The sequence below is a fragment of the Amblyraja radiata genome, chromosome 11 (assembly GCF_010909765.2).
Source record: "Amblyraja radiata isolate CabotCenter1 chromosome 11, sAmbRad1.1.pri, whole genome shotgun sequence".
Taxonomy (NCBI): domain Eukaryota; kingdom Metazoa; phylum Chordata; class Chondrichthyes; order Rajiformes; family Rajidae; genus Amblyraja; species Amblyraja radiata.
This window is the reverse complement of record NC_045966.1, coordinates 49,848,257-49,867,415: the sequence shown is the minus strand read 5'-3', so window position 1 is coordinate 49,867,415 and position 19,159 is coordinate 49,848,257. Positions and strand designations below refer to the sequence as shown.

The following is a 19,159-nucleotide window of genomic DNA, read 5'->3' as shown; positions in this document are numbered from 1 at the left end:
TGCTTTCTTGAGGCAATGTGAAGTGTAGATGAAGTCTATGCTGGATAGTCTGGTCTGCGTGATAGACTGGGAGTTACTCTGCAATTTCTTGCTGTATGGGCAGTGATGTTGCCAAAACATGTTTGTCTTCACATAAATGTCATAAAGGGATGTTACTTCTTCATTAGGAATTGTAGTTGTAGAATCAGTGTCCATATGAAATAATAATAACTGGCTACAAAAACTCACTGCCCCTGATGTCACATTGATCACCATTGCTGGCTTTATTTTACATTTTCATTAAGATTTAGAATTGTTGTTACCGGTACAAGTGACAACATTATATTACCAAACAGGGATCTTTCCCCTTCAGAGGAGAAGCATTGTCTACTTCTCTTGAAGGCAATCATTGCACAAGCACTCACATACACATTTGTGCTGAATGATTAAAATATCAAGATATTTTTAACAGCAAAACACCTCTTTTCTGAGACTGAAATATGCAAATGTACAACTAAATACTCTGCAGGAGTTTAAAAATAACTGCAGTTGGTTTCTCCATTTTGCAGTGTAGTTGTCAGTAAACTGAGGAGAAAGTCTTAATCCTGCTCCTCTGCTCATTGTCGACCTGGACCAGTCCGTGGGAGTACGTTGACACGAGTGGAGACTGAGGTCGCCCCCTGCTGGTTCTGAGCGGTACAGGTGTAGAGTCCCTCATCAATAGGCCGGGCCTCATCTACCAGCAGCACACTTTGCGATGACTGGAGTGCCTGGCCACCAGCATATACTGACTGCTGGCTCTCCATGGTGTAGGTGGGTCTCCCCAGCTGATTACACAAAGAGGGGAATAAAAAGAAACAATAGATAGAATAAAAAAGATGATAATTCCATTTTAAATGCAACATAGTTGGTTACAGCTTTGTAAATACACATTTCATCTCCATTTCAATGGGAAGTCCATAAATAAGAATAATGAGAAAATGAGTTATTACTCTAACACAAAGTGCTGGACTAATTGGCCTGTCCCACTTGGCCGTCATTTGCCCGTCACGCAGGTGGCGCGCGAAGATTTCGTACATCACAAAATCCTGCGACCGAGCGTCACTGCCTATGTCATCACGCACCATGCGCGTGTAATGCGTACCATGCGCGCATCACGTGCATGTCATGATGCGCACGGTGTGCGTCGTGACACGTCAATGATGTCGAGTAAATTACGCCCAAATGACGGCCAAGTGGGACAGGCCCTTTACTCAATGGCTCATGCAGCATCACCGAAGGACATGGAGCCTCCTGAGAAAATGGGTCCCGACCCAAAGTGTCATATAGAGGGATGGGGAAGGACCTCATTGAAGCTTACCCGAATAGTGAAAGGCCTGGATAGAGTGGGTGGAGAGGATGTTTCCACTAGTGCGAGATCTGGGATCAGAGGGCACAGCCTCAGAATAAAAAGATGCACTTTTAGAAAGAAGATGAGGAGGAATTTCTTTAGTCACAGGGTAGAGAATCTGTGGAATCCATTGCCACAGATGGCTGTGGAGGCCAAGTGATTGAGTATTTTTAAGATGGAGATTGACAGATTCGTGATTGGTAAGGGTGTCAGTGGTTATATGGTGAAGGCAGGAGAATGAGGTTGAGAGAGAAAGTTAAATCTGCTTTGATTGAATGGTGGAGTAGACTTGATCAGCCGAATGGCCTAATTCTGCTCCTATGAATTATGACCTTATGAACCAATGCCATCAAGGCCATGGCACAGCATGCCACCAAGAGATACACACCCCATGCCCATTTTGATGAGGTCCAAGGCTGAACTTCAAGCGTAGCAGAGGTCCACATGAGAAGTTCTAAGTCAAACGTTTCTAGAGGTCTCGGGGGTCTTAAACGTACCTGCTGGCCAGGGAATTCCCAAGTGAAGTGCACCTCTATGTTAGTTTCCCCAAGAACTGTACAGGTTAAGTTGAAGTTTACACCTGCATGCACAGAGCTGGATGAGGCTTTGATTGTAGCAGCTGGACGTGCAGATGGATCTGAGAGAAAATCAACTATTTAGTTCATAGATGTAGTCATATACAGTAAACCCTTGCAATAACCGACCTCTCTATAGTGGCTTTCGGTTACAGCGGACCGAGGCTGCCGTTGCACTGCGCCTCCCCACATCTGCTGTAACGTTACCTGATGAGCTGGCGCCACGTGACATGATTCTGGTTGCGTGGGCGGCATGGAGGCGTCGTGGGTACCGGGCCTAACCCGGGCATAACGTGCGTGGGACTGAGGGGCTCTGTGGCACCCCGGCCTGTGAATTCCTGCTTGTTTAAACCCCCCAATTATGTGTTTCTTCCCTCCTCGCCTCGGGTTAAACATTATCCACCCCCACTCAGTTATTGCGGAGAATCGGCAATAATGGCGCTTACAAATTAGAAGCGTTGACTGTCAGTTAAATAATGTAATTATAGTGTTAAATTAATGCCAGTTGTTGGAAAAAGCATATCGATTCGGAATATGAATTGTCATGTATGTTTCTGCTGTGTTAAGGCACAAATTAGTATCTGATAGCAAATATTCTGGAATATTGAGTGTTGGATTAATGAGAATTGACTGTATAAACAGCTGAGTGAGCACTGGAATTGTGTCGAATAATATAGACTACGGATCTAGTGCTGGTCAAGGGGATTGGTATCGGTGCCATTTAATGGTCAACATTAACCATCAAGTTATATCAATACCAATCCCATTTGATGGGTTTCTGTGCCTTGTGGCTATGGCTCTGGATATGTACTTGAATGAGCAAAGCACAGGGCGATAGACACAAAGTGCTGGAGTAATTCAGTGGGTCAGGCAGCATCTCTGGAGGAAAAGGACACAAATTGGAGGAACAGCACCTCATATTTTGCTTGAGTAGCTTGCAAACTAGCGGTATGAACATTGAATTCTCTAATTGTAGGTAACTTCTACTAACACTCCCCTCCCCTCTTGCCCACATCCTCCACCCTAGTCACTGAATCAGTTCCACAGTTCACTACATTGCATCCTTCTTGAGATTACACCTTCCCTTGCCAACAATCAGCACTCCACCTCTGCCTGAGAACATTTGTAGTGTAGAAAGGAACTGCAGATGCTGGTATATAACGAAGGTAGTCACAAAGTGCTGGAGTAACTCAGCGGTCAGGCAGCATCTCTAGAGAAAATGGATGGGTGACGTTTCGGGTCAGGAACCGTCGTCAGACTATCTATCTGAATACATTTGTTGCCTGCCCTTATTGGCCCTGGTCTTTTCATGCCTCCAGCTCTTCACCCCCCCCCAACCCCCCACCCCACCATCTACTAGTTTCTGTCTGAAGAAGGGTCCTGACCCGAAACATCACCTTCCTTCTTCTCCAGAGATGCTGCCTGACCCGCTGAGTTACTCCAGCACTTTGTGTCTATCAGTATCTGCAGTTCTTTGTTTCTATAAGGAATAGAGGGATATGGTATAAATGCAAGCAAGTGGTGTTAGTGTAGTAGACATGATGGTTAGCATAGATATGGTGGGCTGAAGGGCCAGTTTCTATGCTGTATGACTTATGACTCAATAACGTACTTACAATAGGTAAAAATGAGGAGGTACTTGGTGGAACTCTGCCTTAGCCCCTGATAGCTTGCCACGCAGTATAGTGTGCCGCCAAACAATGGAAGGGCTTTATGGATAACAAATCCTTTCTTCACGTCAAACGTGATTAATTTCCCATCCTCTGGAATCAACTCCGGTGGATACTCCCGATGCAGAGACACTTTGGCAAGAGGATTGGTCACCTGGCACGGCAACCTTGTGGGTCTGTCAGTGCGAAGCTGAATGGCCATGTAGTAATCGTTTGCTGGTACAAACAGCTCACGAGGATCTGTAGGGAACAGAAACATCAGTAACTTAAATAATTTTTAGCACAAAACAAAAAGCTTTTCACTGTACCCACATGGCAATAAACCAAACTCGAACTCGAGTGGTGCTGAATCTCTAAACTAAACTAAACTAAACTAAAATAAAGTCTTGCAACTTCATAATGTTTAGACTCATTCAATAATTTAGATCCAATTCAGGCACTCAACCCAATTTTATGCAGAGGGTAGTGGGTGCATGAAACACTGGAGGCAGATTAGATAGTGGTGTTTAAGACATCCTTACATAAGCGCATGGATATGCAGAGAATTGAAGGATACAGATCAGATGCAGGTAGATGAGATGAGTTGATCTTGAAATCATGTTCAACACAGACATTGTGGGCTGAAGGGTCTGTTCCTGTGCTTCACTCTTCTATGTTCTATGAAAGCAATCCAATTTAATTTCACATTAGCCAATTGCAGCTTGTGTGTTGCTGAGGGGCATCAAGCTGGTAGAGCTGTTGCCTCGCAGCGCCAGAGACCCATGTTTAATCCTGTCCGTGTGGGGTGCTGTTTGTGTGGAGTTTGCACGTTTTCCCTGTGACCGCGTGGGTTTCCTGGACGTGCTCTGTTTTCTCTCACATCCCAAAGGCAGGCGGGTTTGTAGGTTAATTGGCCTCTGTAAATCTCCCTAAGTGTGTCGGGGGGAGGAAGTGAAAATGGGTTAACAAAAAACTAGTGTGAATATGTGATTGATGGTCGGCATGGACAATGGGCTGAATGGCCTGTCTCCATACTGTACCTCTTTCCATATTGCAATCATTAGAAAGGAATAGACTGTCATGAAACATTCATTGAGAGTAGCTGTTTACTTCTAATTACTATTGTTACATGGTTAATTTACAAAAATTAATTGGTTTTGAATGTTACTTTTTTTTAAATTGTTTGATGTTTCTCAGTCATTTCTGCACGTCCTTGTGATTTCCACGTGGGAAAGGACCATGGTTTCTTCACCTATTCCTTTTCTCCAGAGATGTTGTCTGACCCGCTGAGTTACTCCAGTATTTTATGTCCATCTTTAGCGAATATGAGGTGGATTGAGTCCAACCCAACCCATCACATCTGCTCAGCTTTACAAATTGGTATGTAACTGGTACTATCAAGAGAACACTGGCTTTAAGTTATGAATGAGTGGAGAAAAGGAGTAGAAATAGTTTGTTCTTGAGAGCAGGTCTTCCATACTGCAGCCAGAATATTATCCGATTCTTACTGTAAACCACTGATGATCCAGGGACTTTGGTGGCACCAGACGAGCAGATTTTCAAGACTATTGCACCCTTTCTCTTATTAAAACACCTCCATGATTTTTTAAACCGAAGATAGACACAAATGTTTTATTTTTGGATATTCCACAGTAGTCCAATAAACTTTCCAATCCACTGGAGTCCAGGAATAAGGGGTCCCGTTAAGTTTAAAGGGAATGTGGAAAACAGATTTGCTGTATTTAAAGGGAGCACTGGAAACATGGTCTCAGTGACTTTAAAGAGGGTGCAGAAAACAAGACCCCAGTGAGTTTAAAGGGAGCGTGGGAAAGAGAAGCTAATGAGTTTAATGGTGGCATGGAAAACAGATCACTTGTAAGGTAGGAAGCAGGGTCCTGGTGAGTTCAAAGGGAATGTGGATAAACTGGGCCCTGGTGAGTTTAAAGTGAGCCTGGAAACAGGACCCCAAAGAATCTAGGAGCATGAGAAAAAATATTTTGGTGAATTAAAGGAAACGCAGGAAAGAGAACAAGACCTCACGTGCTGTGCCTGGTGTTGTCAGCCCCTTAATGATGTGGTGTGAGCTATTTGCTGAACACTAAGACCCAACCTTCGGATTAGTTTATTTTATTTTATAGATACAGCGTGAAAAGGCCCTTCAGCCCACTGATTCCGCGCCAACCAGCGAGCACCCCTGCACTATCCTACACACACCAGGGACAATTCACAATATTGCCAAGCCAATTAGCCTACAAACGTACTTCTTTGGAGCGTGAGGGGAAACTGGAGTTCCCGGAGAAAACCCACGCAGGTCACAGGGAGAACGTACAAACAAAGTTCAGACAGCACCCGTAGTCAAGATCAAACCCGGGCCTCTGGCGCTAAGGCAGCAACTCTACCGCTGCACCACCATGCTGGCCTGGTGATGACTTTGGAATACTGCCAGGTTAAAAAAAATTATCACGGAACTCTAAGGTGAGCACAAGGGGTACTTCTATAATGTGTACAACAACCTACCTATCAAAAGATCCCCTCCCTCACCTGTGTTCATTATCACCACCCATGCTTTGGCCTGCCCACCTCTTCCAGCCGCCTCTCTCGGCCCCACCTGCAATTAGTCGGAAGAAGGGTCCCAACCTGAAACATCACCTATCCACATTCTGCTGCCTGACCTGTTGAGTTACTCCAGCATTTGTGTCTTTCTATGGTAAATTCGCATCTGCAGTTCCGTGTTATTACTTATTTAATTATAAGGCACCTCCAATATGTGACCGTTTTGAGGAAATCACCCATGACACCAGGCTACTAGGAGACTCTATTAATACCACAGATATTTTGTACAACGGAGGAAGAACATGACCACAGCTCAAGATTATCAGATTCCCTATCAGAATGGAATGAAGGCAGCATGGTGACAGAGTTGCTGCCTTACAGCGCCAGAGACCCAGGCTCAATCCCGACTATGTTTGATGTCTGTACAGAGTTTGCACATTCTCCCTGTGACCACGTGGGCTTTCTCCAGGTGCGCCGGTTTCCCTCCACACTCCAAAGACATACAAGTTTGTAGGGTAGTTCGCTTTGGTAAGTTGTAAAATTGTCCCTAGTGCATAGGACAATGTTAGTGTACGGGTTGATCACTGATAGGCACAGACTCAGTGGGCCGAAGGACCTGTATCTGTATCTCTAAAGTCTTATAGAAATATGTTAATGAAAACATCTCCATTCATTCATCAAGATGTGGATCCACAGCATCTTCTGCAGTTACAGCATGCAGTCTGAAGAAGGATCGCGACCCAAAACATCGCCTGTTTATTCCCTCCACAGATGCTGCCTGAGATGCATTGAGTTCCTCCAGCACTTTGTGATTTGCCCAAGGTTCCCGCGTCTGCAGTTCCTTGTGTCTCTATCATAATGATGTTGCCATCCTGCCATTGCTTTCAGTTACATTTAAGCCATTCTGAAACCTGAGTCTTTACAGTCAAATTCCAGGGGCTAGTTCTGTTTCTGTGCCTACTTTCAGACTAACACCTGAATGTGGTCCCCACCAGTGAAGAAGACATAAGTGCTGCCCGTTTTGGAGTCATCCCTCCTGCAAGTCTCAGCATCACAGTCCAGCGCCCAACAGCTGTATTCACCGGTGTCAGCTCCTGTGCTGTTTGCCACTGTCAGTTGACTAAATCTTTCCCGATGGTCAATGCTGCAAAATAAAAAATAAAGCTTTAAAATATAATTCAAAAAAGTATCAGATCACCAAATCTTAAATTAATCTGTGAATGGAGTTGTACAGTGGCACAGTGGTAGAGTTGCTGCCTTACAGTTCCAGAGACCCAGGTTAAATCCTGACTACGGGTGCTGTCTGTGCAGAGTTTGTACGTTCTCCCCGTGACCTCATGGGTTTTCTCCGGGTGCTCCAGTTTCCTCCCACAAGACATATTTGCTTTGGTAAGAATTTAAATTGTCCCCAGTGTGTAAGATAGTGCTAGTATACGGGGATTGCCAGTCGGTGTGGACTCGGTGGGCTGAAGGGCCTGTTTCTGTGCTTTAGCCCTAAACTAAACTAAATCTAAAACTTCCCTGCATTTGCAGATATTGTTGAAAATTTGTAAACTCTTGCTCTGCTCCCATGAAGCCAAATTGAATCATATGAAGATACACATACTCCCATTTTAACCTCCACTTTATACTAAAGTGTCAAGTGTCCATTCTTTTCGAATTGATGTTAAGCTGAGGTCTCAGTAGACACAAGGAACAACTGATGCTGGTTTACAAAAATATACACAAAGTGCTGGAGTAACTCGGCAGGCCAGGAAACGTCTAAAATACATGGTGGTCATGGTAGACATGGATTGGTAACTTTTCAGGTCAGGGCCCTTCTTCTGATTGACTTTTCCAATGAATGATAAAGTTTCCTCAATGCAATCTTAGAGAAGATCAGGAGAGTCCTGGCCAATGCTGGGACCAGAGGGCCTGTTTCCACGCTGTATCTCTAAACTAAATGAAGAAAAAACGAAACAATTTCTTGGAAGCTGACTCTGCCAAAACATTGGTTGTTCTGAGATCAAATTAGCTAAAATTAGTGTTTCAGGACCCTAGTCCTTGTAATTCCAGGAAAATAGCATTGTAGAATTTAAATATATATCTTTACTGCTGCAAATATTACGTCAATACTGAAAGACAAACTTTGAAACCCTATTTATTCTATTAATTATGGCGTGCTATGTTTCCCAATTTGATTACTTAAGTAACATTTAGTAAAAAGTGAACAAACATGAATAATAAACATTGAACTCTACCAAATCTAATTTTATTAAATGGTGTCTTGTGTATACAAGTCTCGAACCCACAAAAATCAATCTTTTCATAACCCTTTTAAAAAAACACAACAAAAACAAAGTTCTTCATTGGTAGTTTGTGCCAAATGCGCTTGTTTATAGAGACTCCAATACGCACGGCTTTAAATGATTTTTAACCCACCATGAAATTACACATTTTTTTACTGTAATTTTTGATCATTTACATCTGGATTGCTCCACATGTAATTGATTTAAAATATGATTAAAACTACTTTTGTATCAAACCTATCTTCAGGTGTATTGATCAAATGAGATTGTGTCGATACTTAAATATCACAATGAATACTTCTATAAGCTACTTCATCAATTGTATTTTAACAACACACACACACACACGCTCACACATGCATACACACACGCTCACACACGCATACACACACACACGCTCACACATGCATACATACACATGCGCACACACAAACATACACACCAAACATGTTTGTATTGATTCATGGCAGATTTTTGTTTTTAGCAATATGCAAAGTGATTGGAAATGAAAAGAAAACACCTGTCAAAATAATTGTAAAATCATGAAAACCTAAAATAGTAAATAGAAATTCTCACAAAAGGATGCAAAGTGCTGAAGGGTCCCGACCCGAAACGTCACCTATACATGTTCTCCAGAAATGCTGCCTGAGTTACTCCAGCACTTTTGTGTATTTGTCCATTTGTGTATTAACTCATATCCGCGTTCCTTGTTTCTCCATAGAAATTCTCGCCTCTAACTTTACATAAAAAGTAACTAACATGGGCAGAAGAGATCTCATTAAACAATCATTACAAAGCATTTTTTAAGGGCCTGTCCCACTTAGACGACTTTTCAGCGGCCTGCCTGCAACCTTCAAGCTCGCGGCACTCGCCTGAAAAACCACGAACTGGAACGGTTTCTGTCAGAGCGGAACACACACGCACACACGCACACACGCGCACACGCGCACACACACATACACACACGCACACGCACACGCACCCGCACACACACACACACACACACACACACACACACACACACACACACACACACACACACACAGCAAAGGCGGGGGCCAAGGATAGCAGGGGACGCTGTCTGAAATTCACACGGTGAAAAGCCAAAGTGATACAGACACACACCGCGATGAACAGGAAGGTTAAAGACAGCTAGCACAGTGTACAGTAAGTCCTTTAAAAGAGCTTGGGGAGGGGGGGGGAAGGGGGGAAGAAGGGGGGTGAAGGGGGGGAAGAGGTGTGGAGACACTTTTAAGAAGCCAGACAACTTTTAATAAGCCAGAGATACACAGCTGTGAAGTTTAACGGGCATTTAACATTACCGGTCAGTTTTCCTTGGTTCTGAAAACTCGTGCTTAGGTTTATTTTCCCCAATGAGCCAATGAAAATGCCCGGACAAGTTAAGTCAAGAGAGTTTGATAGGACAATGAAATTATTGCTTGCTGCAGCACAACAGAATATTGTAAGCAAAAATACAGAACAGTTCAGTTCAATATACACATAATTAAGCAGATAAAGTGCAATAGGCTGTTACAGTTCAGAGTCTGTTTGTTGGTGAGTTTAATAGCCTGATGTCTGGGGGGAAGAAGCTGTTCCTGAACCTGGATATAACAGATATCAGGCTCCTGTACCTTCTGCCGATGGTAGTGGAGAGATGAGTGCGTGGCCAGGATGGTGCGGGTACTTGATGATGTTGGCTGCCTTTTTGAAGCAGCGACTGCGATAGATCCCTTCGATGGTGGGGAGGTCAGAGCCGATGATGGACTGGGCGGTGATTACAACTTTCTGCATCCTTTTCCGCTACTGGATGCTCAGGTTGCCGAACCAAGCCACGATGCAACCAGTCAGCATGCTCTCTACTGTGCACCTGTAGAAGTTCGAGAGATTCCTCTTTGACATACCGACTCTCCGTAATCTTCTCAGGAAGTAGAGGCGCTGATGTGCTTTCTTTATAATTGCATCAGTGTGCTGGGACCAGGAAAGATCTTCGGAAATGTGCACGCCCAGGAATTTGAAGTTCTTGACCCTTTCCACCATCGTCCCGTTGATATAAACGGGATTGTGGGCCCCTATCCTACCCTTTCCAATGTCCACAATCAGTTCCTTGGTTTTGCTGGTGTTGAGAGCCAGGTTATTGTGTTGGCACCATTTGGTCAATCGGTCGATCTGACTTCTATACTCTGACTTGTCCCCATCATTGATTCCTCCCACAACAGTGGTGTCGTCGGCGAACTTGATGATGGAGTTTGCACTATGTCAGGCTATGCAGTCATGAGTATAGAGTGAGTACAGCAGGAGGCTGAGCACGCAACCTTGAGGTGCTCCCATGCTGACTGTTATCGAGGATGACACATTTCCACCAATATGGACAGACTGTCGTCTGTGGATGAGGAAGTCTAGGATTCAACTGCAGAGGGATGCGCAGAGACCCAGATCTGAGAGCTTGGTAGCCAGCTTGGTGGGCATGATGGTATTAAATGTCGAGCTGTAGTCAATGAATAACAACCTGGCATATGAGATTTTGTTGTCCAAGTGGTCCAGAGCGGATTGGAGAGGAGAGTCAGTGAGATTGCATCCACCGTTGATCTGTTATTGCGGTAAACGAACTGCAGTGGGTCGAGGTTCTTGTCGAGGTAGGAGTTGATTTGCGCCATAATCAACCTCTCAAACCAGTTCATCACCACAGACGTTAGTGCCACTGGTCGATAGTCATTGAGGCACGTCACCTTGCTCTTCTTGGGCACCGGTATTATTGATGCCCTTTTAAAGCAGATGGGAACCTCAGACCTCAGAAATGAGAGGTTGAAAATGTTCGTAAAAACTCCAGCCAGTTGGTCCGAACAGGTTTTTAGAACACGGCCGGGTATACCATCAGGTCCAGGCGCTTTCGGAGGGTTCACCCCCCTGAAGGATCTTCTGAAGTCGGCCTCTGTCACTGTGACTGAATGGGGGCTCGGGAAGGCACATCAGTGTTCTCCCTATTAAAGCGTGCGTATAACGCATTGAGCTCATCAGGGAGTGATGCTTCGATGACAATTGAGCTGCCTCCTGATTTTGCCTTTTGATGGCATTTAAGCCCTGTCACAGTTGCCGAACATCCGTCTCACCCTCCAGCTTGGAGCAGAAGTCCCTTTTGGCCTTTTTGATGGCCTTACCAAGGTCGTATCTTTGCTAGTCAGCTAAGGAGATTAACTAAAACTACCTACGGCCACCTCGACTACCTACAACGATATGGCGACCCCACTACCACAAAAGTATCGATTTTCTCCATGGTGACCAATTTTTGGTTGCAGAAAAATTTTCAACACGTTGAAAAATTTGCTGCGACCCTACTGAGGCCGCGACTAGTTCCCAGATGTGGGAACTCCTCTCGAACATGACGGAGACTCGCCAGAGACCACCAGCGAACATGTGGCGACCATGCGGCGATCATGAGGCGAGCGCAGAGTCTTCTGCACTCGCCTAAAAAGTCGCCTAAGTGGGACAGGCCCTTAACTGGCTTTGTGAATCTGTTACACCTGGGACGCGGTTTTAAGAAGATTTCAATGTAATTTAAAGCCTATATTAAATATTAAATTGTATTTTTCTCCAGAGTGGTGGATGTTTATTTATGGTTCAAAGTTCCTTCCCCTATTTTGTCTGTGTTGGTGTTGTGTTGTGATTAGCTCTTGGCTCTTGAATGCACTCTAGGAAATGCTTGTTAGCACATCACTTGCGGGCGGCGCTGGATTTGGAGCGCCGCAGAGCCAGGGATCGAGTTCGCCGGGGACAGAGCTCCAGCCGGCGCGGCCGGAGGACTACGAGTGCCGCGGTCTCCGGTCTCCGGGAAGGGGACGGCCGCTCCAGACTTTTCCAAGCCGCTGAGGAATGTTCCACCCGACGCCGATGTTCCATCTTTACGGCAAGAGGGCCCTGAAAATCAACGGACTGGCTGCACGGCCACAGATGGGCCCCAACCTCGGGTGTTTCACAGAGGAAGAGGACTTAACTTTCTGGTGCCTTTCCCCACAGTGGAAATGTTTTGATTCTGCTGTGGGGGGACGTTTGTGTTGAACTCTATAATATGTTGTGTCCATTTTTTTTCTCTTTTTTTTAAACCTTTTTCTATGGTATGCAATGGAACTTATTATTTAAATTATGTGAAGCACTTTGGGGTCAATTCAAGTTGACTAAAAATGTGCTATATAAATAAAGTTTACTTACTTACTTGGAAATTAACTATTGGGCATTTTCCAGTGTGTTTGAGTGCAACTGGTGAGTCCAGTTCTCGATCACGTTGGAGGTGACGGAGGAGCCTGGAAGTGACGTGTTGGATGCAGAGGCTGGTGGGGTCAGGGGATGAGGACGGGAGGAACTCAATCATTGATCTGCCTATGGGGAGAGTGGGAGTAAGAGCAGAACTATGGGGCACAGGGGAGATACGGGTGGGAGATCTATCAATAGCAGAAAGGAGGGGGACCATGTTTGATGTGGAGGGGGGACATCTTGGATGTCCTAGAGTGGGGGGCCTCTTTTTGGGGTCCGAGAGGTTGATGATGGTTGATTTGCAAGATGCAGGATGGGTCTGGCTTTATCCTGCCCTTCCTCCCTTACAGCTTTCTCACCCAACCCTCTCACCACCACAATCAGTGTGAAGAAAGGTCCCGGCCCAAAACGTCACCTATCCATTTTCTCCAGAGCTGCTACCTGACCTGTTGAGCCACTCCAGTATTTGTTGTCTATCTTTGGTATAAACCAGCATCTGCAGTTCATTTTTATCACATTATATCGAGTCCAGTTATGTGTGGGGACACATGAGGCCTCCTTCTATTATTTCCATTTACAGTGAACAGATAAATACCTGAATCTGCCGTCATTTTCTTCATCTAGATAAGAGGGGTAGGCCCAGCTGATGTGCTTCCCCTTACAGCGCAGCAGGAGATTCTCTCCAGCAGCAATGACCAAAGTATCGGATGGCTTCAGAAACCTGCCTTGCTGCAGTAACTGGGTCATGATGCTGATTCTTGCAAGCTTCCTAGCCGCCACCTTCTTTACTTTTGGTTTGTTCTTTGGCTTTTTGTTGGTCAGTTTCACTTTCCCGCCAGCATTTTGCTTTTTACTTTTGGTATTTGCATCCTTCTGGCATTCCGCTAAAAAAAGAAACAACTTTATTAGATCAACAATATTAATTTTATTATGAAGCAAATTATTTTGCTTTATAATCATAAATATTCCATTGAACGTGTGAATGAAAATGTCTTGTTTTGCTGACTCAATGGCTTTCATTATTATTTCGCAATCTACTTACATCAAATGAGGTGAAAATGATAGGATAGAAGTAGTTATTGGCCAAACCTGGCCATCTGATGGAGAAACAAGGAACTGCTGATGCTGGTTGACTGAGGAAAGACACAAAATGCTGGAATAACTCTGGACAATGTGGATAGGCAATCTGGTCAGGACCCTCTCCTGGTCCCTTTCTGCAGATTTATGGCAGAGGTGGGAGGAAAGCACGGTGGGTCATCCATTTGATGAATACAAAGTCTCCCAGACCCACGAATAACAGGAATCTTAATTTCATGTGTTCCATGTTGCCATGTTCCATTATCCTATATTCCATCCATTATCCTTCAAACATACCACACTTAAATCACAGAACCATAAAAACATTAAAGCATAGATGTGAACCCTTTCAGCCCATCTGGTCCATGCGGACATTGATTCTTATCAAGTTCAAGTTCAAGTTCAAGTTCAAGTGAGTTTATTGTCATGTGTCCCTGATAGGACAATGAACTTCTTGCTTTGCTTCACCACACAGAACATAGTAGGCATTTACTACAAAACAGATCAGTATGTCCATATACCATTGTATAAATATATACACACATGAATAAATAGACTGATAAAGTGCAAATAGCAGATAAGGGATTATTAATGATCAGAGTTTTGTCCGAGCCAGGTTTAATAGCCTGATGGCTGTGGGGAAGTAACTACTCCTGAACCTGGTTGTTGCAGTCTTCAGGCTCCTGTACCTTCCACCTGAAGGTAGCAGGGAGATGAGTGTGTGGCCAGGATGGTGTGGGTCTTTGATGATACTGCCAGCCTTTTTAAGGCAGCGACTGCGATAAATCCCCTTGATGGAAGGAAGGTCAGAGCCGATGATGGACTGGGCAGTGTTTACTACTTTTTGTAGTCTTTTCCTCTCCAGGGCGCTCAAGTTGCCGAACCAAGCCCATTCTGCACTAATCCCATGTGTTTGCATTCGGTCCATAACCCTCTAATCCTTTCCTATCTAAGTACCTGAGTAAATGCCTTCAATGCATTGTAATAATGTCTACCTTAACTGCCACCTCTGCCAACTCATTTCAGATATTCATCTCCCCCTGTGTGAAAACCTTACATCTCAGAATTCCATTAATTTCTCCCCTCTCATCTGAAACCCATGTCCTCTAGTTCTAGGCTCCACCGCCGTTGGAAAAAGATTTGCATTATCTATTCTATCTATGTCTGTTAGAATTTTATTAACCTCTATGAAATCACTCCTCAGTTGCTATGTTCTTAGAGATGGCCATATTTATATGGAGAGACTGGCTATACTCAATGTGTAGGAAGGAACTGCAAATGCTGGTTTAAACCGAAGATAGACACATAAAGCTGGAGTAACTCAGCAGGACAGGCAGCATCTCTGGAGAGAAAGCGGTCTCGACCCAAAACATCACCCATTCCTTCCCTCAAGAGATGCTGCCTGTCCCGCTGAGTTACTCCAGCTTTTTGTGTCTATCTTTGGCTATTCTCAATCTCTCCTTAGCCCTCCATTCCAGGCAACATCCCAATACATTTTCTGCACTCTCTCTACTGCTATCACATATTTCTATAGTACGGTAATCATAACTGTACACAATAGACTTTAGGGTGGCACAATGGCATAGAAGTGGAGTTGCGGCCTTACAGCACCAGAGGCCCAGGTTCGATCCTAACTGCAGGTGCTGTTTATACGGAGTTTGTACGTTCTCCCTGAGACCACATGGGTTTTCTCTGGCTGCTCTGGTTTCCTGCCACGCCACAAAGACATACGAAAAATAAAACCTGCACATCAGCTCATTTCTATTTGGCTGTTTGTGCAGTTTGCTGTGTACAAATCGGCTGCAGTGTTTCTTAAATTACAAGAATGTTAAAGATCACATGAAAATGACCAAATTGACTGTAAAGTGTTTTGCACCATCCCACAGGTCACAGGTAAAGCTATATAAATGCAAATTGATCTTACATCCCCCCCCCCCCTTGTTTTATAGGGGATATTGTAAGCCAAAGACATCACATAACTGCAAAATCTTTCTTGCCATAAACCGAACATATTTTCTCGCAGTTTTACTGCTAATGAGAAGGAACACATCTAAGGGGATATGCAAAATATTTGATAATGACCCTGGGGAGAGACCGTTTCTATGCCCCAAGCATGCTTATGGTTTGGAATGCACTGGCTGAATGGAGTTCAGATTCATTTGGTGCTTTCGATGATGAACGGAAAAATTCTTGAAAAACGAGGAAGAAAAGCAGTTGGATATGAGAAAGGTGTGGGGTGTGAGAACAGCTGGATTACATTTCGAAGGTGACGTTGGAGACTCGAAGGACCGATTGGCTTCTTTCTGCCGCCTGTCAGTCTGAGGTATATTCACCCCACAGGTTACAACAACCAGTGTGTGAGTGGAAGTGTCTCCCTTCTGAACTCCAGGACCTGAGGAACTAACTAGTGGTCAGATCACTACTAAATCTCCCACATCAATTACTTTCTTATTGAGTGCAACAATTATATTCATTAGCCTGCCAATAAGCTTGATTTTAATCTCCAATTCATTGACCTTTAGGTTACAGGATGTGATTTGAAAATACCATTGGGTGGCTGTATGAAGTTGACAAATGTTTCAATTTTTCTCAATTTTTCTCAATTTCTAACCCCTTACGTTTTTACTCACCGAATTCCAGCAGAAACACACTCAGACAAACCAGCGCGAAAACCAGCCCCGGCCTCATTGCGGAAAGTTTCGTTTAAAAGTAAAACAAACGAGGAAGCGTTTGCACTCTGCAGCCAGCGAAACAAATGTGGAAGCAAACTGGAGCGAGTTTCACACCAACTCGATTTTCTTTCAGGAAATCTCGCAGCAGAGAACTGGCGGTGCCAAGGAACTTGCGTTTCCCCAAACGGAATCAAGGAGTCAACTATTTCTCATCTAACAAAGTGCCCTCACAAACGACTGAGATGAAACCTGATGGAGCTGGCAGTTTAAAAGACAAACTCAATAGAATCCATTCAAAGGCATTCAGCTCTCAATAAACATCCACATTCCTGTCATACTTCCCTCTCCGCCAGTACCTACTGAAATCTATTTTAATACTTCGAAAATCCAGCATGAATCCACGTTTTAAGTAGGCATAATTATTTTCCTTCCTTGAAGCCACAGGGGTCAAAAATAAATTTGACCTCTTATGGTTTAACACCGAGCCTGTCGAATTTCATCCTTTAAACCAGAATCATACTTAAGATCACTGAAAGAGACCTTTATTTAAATGGCATCTTTCACCGTGCAAGGTTCTTTTACACTTGTTGATGTACTCTTGGGGTCATTATGGATTCAGATTTAAATTTCGACAGTCACATCAAATCAGTAACAAAATCGGCCTACTATCACCTCAAAAACATAGCAAGATTAAGAGGACTCATGTCAGCTCAAGACTTAGAAAAACTTGTACATGCCTTTATTAATAGTAGGCTAGATTATTGTAACGGTCTCCTTGCAGGTCTTCCAAAAAAAACTGTCAGGCAGCCACAGCTTGTTCAGAACGCTGTTGCTAGAGTTCTAACAAAGACCAAAAAATTTGAACACATTACACCAATTCTTAAATCCTTACATTGGCTCCCTGTATGTCAGAGAATTGATTTTAAAATCCTGCTGCTCACCTATAAATCACTACATGGTTTAGGGCCAAAGTATATCACTGACATGCTTCCACTATATAAGCCTTCTAGACCGCTAAGATCTTCTGAAACCAATCTGCTAGTGATTCCCAGAGTAAATACAAAACATGGGAAAGCAGGATTTAGTTACTATGCAACAAATAGCTGGAATAAACTTCCTGAAGATTTAAGACTTGCCTCAACTTTGACCACTTTTAAAACAAGACTGAAAACTATTGTTTACTTTAGCTTTCAGCTAAATCTTAACTACATTGCACTTTTAACTTTTGCACTTTTTATAATGCATTTTTAATTTTGCTTTTCTTTTCTTTTAGTTCTTCTATTTTATTTCATTTTATTATTTCATTTATTGTATGACATGTTTTTATGTGAAGCACTTTGAGTCTGCCTCGTGTATGAAATGTGCTATATAAATAAAGTTGCCTTGCCTTGCCTTGCCTTGCCTTGCCTTACTCTTTATCAGCACAAAAACAGGCCCTTCAGCCCACTCGTCCATGCCGACCAAGAACCCCTTTGTAAGCAAGCCTCATTTACCTGCTTTTGGCCCTTATCCCTCTAAACCTTTCCTATCCATGTACTAGTCCAAATAACTATTGTACCTGCCTCAACTACTTCCGCTGGCAGTTTGTTCCATATACCGACTACCTTCTGAGTGAACCTGTTGCCCCTCAGGTTCCTATTAAATCTTTCTCCTCTCACCTTAAACCCATGCCCTCCAATTCTTGATTTCCATACCCTGGAAAAAGAGCTCAGTGCATTCATTCTTTCTATGCCAATCATTGATACAATGTAGCAGATATGGCACAATGTAGCAGATATGGCACAAACGTGAATTTCATAAACAGTTATCTAGTTACACCCAGACAATCTATTTTTGTGATAGTGGTTTCTTGATTGAAAGATGCAGCATAGAAGCAGGCCCTTTGGGCCACTGACTCCATGCTGACCATCATTCACCCATTCACACAATTTCTATGATCTCCCACTTTTGCACACTAGGGACAATTCACAGCGGCCAATAAACCTACAACGCGCACACATCTTTGGAATGTGTGAAGAAGCCGAAGCACCTAGAGAAAACCCACGCGCTCACAGGGAGAACGTGCAAACTCCATACAGTCAGAATCCAAGGTCATGGATTTCTGACGACCTGAGGCAGCGGCTCCACCAGCTGCGCCACAGAGCCACGCTTGGTTGCAGGATAACTACTGGACAATGTACCCCGAATACCTCCCTATTCTTCTTCACATCCACCTCTGGTAGCTGACAGGGCTGCAGTTTAACGATCAGCCTAGCTTACAGGAATGAAAGTCCTCCTTCGAATTTTTTAGTCGCTGTAGAAATTACCTTTTAAGAGGGGAAATCTGCTTTCATTTGGTGGCAATATACATTGGCCATTGTTAGAACTATCTCAATACATTCAATATCACTGTCGTAAAGAACTAGCAGGGCTGTCGAGAACAACCTGGCGGAGGTCCGCTGAGAATGAAGGGGAAACTAGGCGGGGGGTCCGCGTAAGCACGAATGGGGGACAAGGCGAGTGGGGGGGGGGGGCACCTGTGGCCTCGAGTGACGGCAGGCCTGGTTTGTCGCTGCGAGGAGATAAGACTGTTCGATTAACTTTTGTAACCTTGTCAGTGCCAGAAAAATGGTGACTCTGTGTGTGTGTACTACCTAGTCATGGTCTGCAGTATGATTTTACTGGATTTTTTGCAAAACAAAGAATTGTACTGTACCTACTGGTACATGTGACAATAAAGTTTCAATGAATC

The 19,159-nt window shown here is 43.9% G+C and overlaps 1 protein-coding gene across 1 annotated transcript; it reads right to left on the bottom strand.

Moving 5' to 3' along the window:
• Positions 1 to 239: 239 nt before the first annotated feature.
• LOC116978620 (platelet-derived growth factor receptor-like protein) lies at positions 240 to 16,667 on the bottom strand. Its single transcript, XM_033029904.1, has 6 exons — positions 16,387 to 16,667; positions 13,275 to 13,563; positions 7,139 to 7,290; positions 3,561 to 3,854; positions 1,867 to 2,006; positions 240 to 806 (listed from the first exon to the last, which is right to left on the bottom strand). Exons 1-6 carry the CDS (start codon positions 16,442 to 16,444, stop codon positions 597 to 599), a joined length of 1,143 nt encoding a protein of 380 aa, XP_032885795.1. The 5' UTR covers positions 16,445 to 16,667; the 3' UTR covers positions 240 to 596.
• Between the last annotated feature and the right edge of the window lie 2,492 nt (positions 16,668 to 19,159).